The sequence below is a fragment of the Myotis brandtii genome, unplaced genomic scaffold (assembly GCF_000412655.1).
Source record: "Myotis brandtii unplaced genomic scaffold, ASM41265v1 scaffold125, whole genome shotgun sequence".
Lineage (NCBI taxonomy): Eukaryota > Metazoa > Chordata > Mammalia > Chiroptera > Vespertilionidae > Myotis > Myotis brandtii.
In genome coordinates this window covers 14,135,946-14,142,087 of record NW_005354385.1, presented here as the reverse complement: position 1 = coordinate 14,142,087, position 6,142 = coordinate 14,135,946, and the positions used below count along the sequence as shown (strand labels likewise).

The 6,142-nt window shown below is 43.0% G+C and overlaps 1 protein-coding gene across 1 annotated transcript in view; it reads left to right on the top strand.

Moving 5' to 3' along the window:
- DPP4 (dipeptidyl-peptidase 4) overlaps positions 1 to 6,142 on the top strand; it is a 90,303-nt gene that overhangs the window by 56,527 nt on the left and 27,634 nt on the right. The window contains exons 12-15 of the mRNA XM_005859372.2: positions 2,401 to 2,445; positions 4,682 to 4,789; positions 5,067 to 5,134; positions 6,029 to 6,082. Coding sequence (XP_005859434.1) covers positions 2,401 to 2,445; positions 4,682 to 4,789; positions 5,067 to 5,134; positions 6,029 to 6,082 — 275 coding nt within the window. The remainder of the gene's footprint in view (positions 1 to 2,400; positions 2,446 to 4,681; positions 4,790 to 5,066; positions 5,135 to 6,028; positions 6,083 to 6,142) is intronic.

Sequence of the window (6,142 nt, the reverse complement as noted above, 5' to 3'; positions counted from 1 at the left end):
AATTTATACCATACCATGACTATCAAGCAGCAGTAAACAGTTTTAGAATTTAAATAGACAACTACCAGTCTGAGGATGGCAACATTGAAGCAAATGAAAGTGTTGATCCCTTGAGGTGGCAAGAGGCTACAAATTTATACCATACCATGACTATCTTTAAGCAGTAAACAGTTTTAGAATTTAAATAGACAACTACCAGTCTGAGGATGGCAACATTGAAGCAAATGAAAGTGTTGATCCAACCTTGAGGTGCCGGGTAAGCAGGGGGCCGGGGAGGGGGGGCGGATTTGTCCATCCAGGAGACCACAGGGTACAGCCAGGCTGGTGCAACAGGATTAAAGCCCCTTTGGGAGCCAGTCTCCCAGGGAGAGTAAAGCCTGGTGGAGGTTTGCTGGCGTAAGTCAGCGACACCTCTACAAACTGCTTTTCTGGTAATGGGCCTACACACCATCCTTTACTGTTCCCATCCTGGTTGGGAAAAGGACAGAGTCTCACCTCAGAAAGTTTAGGCACCCAGTATCTTGATTCATTCATTTGTTTCTTTATGCAACAAACACTATTATTTTCCCAGCTCTGTGCTAAGCACTGGATATTTTTTTAAAATAAAAAAATAATTAGACCGTATGCCTTACCGCGAAATATTTATGTTCTAGTAAGGAATACCATTATTATTAGAAAAATCAATAGTAATAGTTACCATTTCTTGAACACTCACAGTAGCCACACACTGTGGAGACTGAGGCTCAGTAAGGTTAGGGAGCTGGTTAAGGTCACACCATAACCTGAATGCAAAGTGTAAAACCTAAGTTTTTTTTTGCTTCCTGCCAATTAAACCATCCAATATCAGAGTATTATGCCCTAGAAGGGCATAAGCAAGGCTCAAGGAATGTAGAGCAAAGGAATAAGATCAACTTGACTGAGGGCAGACACAGTGGGATGGGATATGAAGTGGGAGAGACCCGGATCTCTCTGGAATAAGTTGCCATATGCTGGGCAGGTAAATGAATAAAGGCCCTATGAGTAGAGGCTGTGCAGTGTAAATAGGTTGGAGCATGCAAGATTGGGGGGGTACATAGGCCTAGGTTTGGGAGAGAAGGACAATGGGGAGAACTGAAGTTAGAGATCCAGAATAAGGCTCAGGTGCCATTCTGAGGACTTGGGACATATCTTAAAGACATGAGAGCTATTTTAAATAGGAAAGGATGATGGTGAGATAGAGTTATCTGTTGCCAAATGAGGTAGGCTGGGGGTTGAACGGGTGGAGAGCTGTCTGGTAGGAGAGAAGCACAGCAGGGTCTCCACCCAGGAGCTCAGGGCAATGTACCAAGGAACACCTGAGGCCATAAACTAGAGCAGTAGCGGTGGACAAGGACAAGCAAAGTCAAAGAACTAGATGGCAGGGGCTGAGGGAGTGACTCACCTCAGAAGAGTAGGAGTATAGAGTGATTCCCACATCTATGGCTTGGGTGAATCGGCCACTAACTAGGACAAGCATGTCAAACTCGCAGCCTGCGGGCTGCATGCCTCATTTATTTGGCCCATGTTAGCCTTTGAGTGTGAAATGCTTGAACTAGGAGAAGAATGAAGGAGTAAGAACAAGCTGGTGGGGATGGAGGAAAGATAATGAGGTTATCCCAGTTCTGTACATGTTGAACTGAAATGCCAGTAGAGCTTCAGGGCAGCAGGTGGGTATGGACCCAGGACAGAGCTCTAGGTAAGAGACGTAAGTTATATCCGATATAATAAAGAGGTAATATGCAAATTAACCCTCACACCCTCACAAGATGGCTGCCTATGACCAGGCCAGCAGGGGGGGTAGTGAGGGGGGACCAAATGACTAAACAGCAGGCGGGGGGGGGGCGTGAGGGGCGACCAAGCCAACAGGGGGTGCAGTTGGGGGCAACCAGGCCAGCAGAGGGGGCAGTTAGGGGTGACCAGGCCAGCAGAGAGATGCAGTTGGGGGCAACCAGGCTGGCAGGGGGGGCAGTGAGGGACAACTAGGCTGGTGGGGGGGCAGATGGGGATTACCAGGCTGGCAGGCAGGTGAGCGATTAGGAGCCAGCAGTCCAGGATTGAGAGAGGGATGTCTGACTGCCAGTTTAGGTCCGTGATCGGGCCTAAACTGGCAGTTGGACATCCCCCGATGGGTCCTGGATTGGAGAAGGTACAGGCTGGGCTGAGGGGATCCCCCCCCCGTGCACAAATTTCATGCACTGGGCCTCTAGTAATTATATAATATATAAAAAATACTAACACAGATACAAATATATGAATGGAGAATGTTTTTAATTATTTTATTATAAATGCAATTTTATTTATATTACCACAAATTAGGACTAAAGAATTGAATTCCTATCTCACTTATTTTTAAAACACTGTCTTTGTCTTTTTCCCTCCTAGTCACGGCAACATATTGAAACGAGTACTACTGGCTGGGTTGGAAGAGTAAGTGTTTAAGAGTTATGGGTTTTTCTGTTGTATGGCTCAGATACTGAGAGCTATTTAATATGCCAAACAAGGGCCCTAGGTTACTTGCTAATAATAAAGATATGTGTTTACCTGTTTCTCAAAATATTTACATGCTCCCTGCAGAGACATCTTTTTATAGACAAGGATAACATACTCAGTTGAAAAAAGTAAGGGGACAAATGGAAAATCAATGAAGAACATGCACTTGATCTTAGCCAAAAGGCAGAGAAGCAATAATGATGAGCAGACAAAACAAGACACATACTCTAGGCCCGTGGTCGGCAAACCGCGGCTCACGAGCCACATGAGGCTCTTTGGCCCCTTGAGTGTGGCCACGAAGTTTCAGTCGCACTGTACGTGCGCGCCCACACGTATTTTGTGGAAGAGCCATACTCAAGGGGCCGCAGTTTGCCGACCACTGCTCTAGGCAAATGGTAGCTCCTGGTGTGTGAAAAGCAATCACTGCAGCTAAGATGCTGAATGTGCTCACTGACCTCATGTTTGAAGTTATGTGCTTTGGAGGCAAAAAACATGGTTTGCATGCATGGCCTGCACGAGTGTGGAAGGAGATGTGACCATTGTACATCCGGCAGAAATCCAGTGGCATGCACGTCACACCCCCATGCAGCTCTCTCTGGAGCACATTATACTCATGTGGATTGACATTTGGATAGGCCCCAGATGCAGAGCTTTACCCAAGAAAGCACAGTGACCCTCGGAGACTTCTCAGGCTTCTAACTCCCATCACAATGCGTAGGCCTTGGGCAGAATCACCAACCATGTTGCTGTAAGCCATGGAATGAAGCAAGTGGATGAAGGAACTCCAGCCATCGTGGCACCTCATGTGAAAGATGGAGTCTGAATCTCACCTAGTTTTTATGACCGCTTCTGTTAAGCCCTCTTTAAGAGAGAAGCAAAGTGACACAAAGCATGCCAAGCTTTCACAGCTCGTTGGGTATGGATGTGGGCCCCCTGGTTCAGGAGCATGGCCCCTTCCAGCTGGGCTGGGAGCTCCGATAGCATTCACACGTCCTTTCTCTTCAGGCATTGATTGGGCAGAGGAGAGAGGTTTGCCAACATGAAAAGTGGTTTCCTCCATGGCAAGAGACATGCTACACTTCCTCACGACTCTCTGGAAAAAAATATGTTTTTTCCTCTCTGTATTTAACCAGACAGATGCCACTTTTCACACATTTCTACTAGGCACAACTCCATCCAGGGGAAACAGGGAAATGTATTAAAAAGATAAGGCTGTGAACACAGGTCTAGAGAGGGGAATGTGTTTCAGAGCTCTGTAATGAGAACAGTGTACTGCACGCCTCAGCTTGCTCCATAAATGATTTCGCTTTGAATCACTAAAGAGAACCGGGGAGCATTTTTCTTCATTCCCAAAATGGGAGCTGATGAGAAAGGAAACATCCAGGGTGAAGGGAACCAACAATTTCAAAAGGCCATCTCCTACCTGCTCTCAAATGTAGTAAGGAAACTGAAGTTGTGAAGCGACATATTCCTTTCAGGCTGGGGTAGATACTCTTTCTGCTTAAACAACATTATGTTCTGAGAACTATCTTTATTGCACTGTAAAAAAAATGGAAATTTTGTTCTATATTTCCATACAACTGTTTTTTTGTAAACTGTTGATCGTATTCAGCAAAATGAAGAGGCTTATAATAAAAATGATAACTATATGAATGTGTCTGTACTGAAATACACGACACATTTCTTATGGTATCTAGTCTAGAAATGGTTAAAGGCTTTCTAAGTCTGACTTTTCATAAGGAAATCTGTGTAAAAGACAGTCAACAATAATATTAGTCTGTTTCAAGAAAGCGCATTTGTGACACTGAGGAAGTTTACTTCTTGCAACTGCAAGGCAAATGCTAATTTTTGCACATCTATAGCCAGAAGTCAGGGTTAGCCCTCAAAGAGATGTCCAAGAATAACAGTAACCGCTTGCTATGCATTGAGTATCCTATGTAAGCTCCCTTATGGGCATGCTCTCATTTGCTCCTCACAAAAGAATTCTCTAGGACTTAGATCTTTTTGTCTGCATTTTCTAGAAGGAGAATTTTCTTTCAAGACAAAATTGGTTTCATTTGGCAAGTAAATGAAGGCTGGGTTTCAAGCATAGGTGTAAATTCTAAAACTAAAGCTGGGGCTGAGATGAGATGAATGTGCTTTAACATACTTTTTGTTTTCTATTATTTTCTAGTTTAAGCCTGCAGAACCTCATTTTACCTCTGATGGGAATAGCTTCTACAAGATCATGAGCAATAGTGAGGGCTACAAACACATTTGTCTTTTCCAAATAGATAAGAAAGTAAGTATTCTTACACAACTCATTTCAGGTTGGTCTTATTATTATTATTATTTTTTTTTTTGAATCTGACTTGAAGTGGAAGGCATTCGATGAATGTGTACAAATAATCAAACTAACTCCAAGTTCTCGGTGCATCAAAGTAAGGTGGATGGGGTGGGAGACCCAAGAAAAAGACCTGAGATGATCTGAATTCCTAATAGAAATGATTTAATTCTCCCCTTAACCTCAGTTAGAAAGAGAGTCTAATCAACCTCTTTTTTAAAAAAATTCCCATCAGGATTGCACATTTATTACAAAAGGAGCCTGGGAAGTCATCGGGATAGAAGCCCTTACCAACGATTACCTGTGAGTATTCTAAGAGGTAAATGTACTCGTCGTAATCACACCCTCTTTGCCCAGAAATAGGGAAAAAAATATCATACAAATAAAGAGTAGTCTGTTTGGAATGAGTTCAGATTTTTTTTTCTTTTTAACATACGGAAGCCTTAATGATTTTCACATATGCTTAGCAGATTTGATACCCTGCCACCAAGCAGGTCTACCTCTTGCTCTTACCTGCTTTACACTAGAAGAGCTGTAGCCTCTTTTTCTTAACCGTCTTGGAACACTGAACTAGGGGCATTTCATTAAATTCCAACTGGCACTGACTTTTTGGTAGGCTTGGAGTGGCTATTTTACCTGCCCATATCTCGGCCTTACTCTGGAAAATGGAAAGCTTTGCAGAGGTTGTCGGCTACCACGAATTGGTGGGGAAGGGAGTGTTCATTTTCATTAGAATCTCGGGCACATTTGTAATTCTTTATTGGTCTCCCCATGGAAGAAGGTGGCCACTGCCCAAAGCAGTTTTCGAAGGTTCTCTTCAGATGGGGCTGCTTGCCATCTAGGAGTGGGTTATAAACCAGAAAATATGGGAAACAGTATAGATAAATGGGGTCTCAACTTCAGGTTCATTGTCCAATTACATTTTTCTTACAAAATACTTCTTTTGAGATTTTCCTTGCCACTTTAGTTAGGGGAGCAATTCTGGCATTCAGATATTTTAGTCTGTTAAATAAAAAGAATATCCTATTTAGAGATGATGGCAAAAAATGGCTTCTGGGGGGCAGGGGCAGGGAAAAATTATAAAAGAAGGCCAAGTACTAATGTATGAGCACTAATGCTTGGTGTTGAGATAAATGCAATGTACTTGACTTTTCTTAAAAACATAATTAATATACACTTCATTTATTTTCTTCCCAGATACTACATCAGTAATGAATATAAAGGAATGCCAGGAGGAAGAAATCTTTATAAGTAAGAATTCTGTCAAGTTGATCTGAGTCTTTTAAGCTGGTGAACACTTTCTTGATTCTT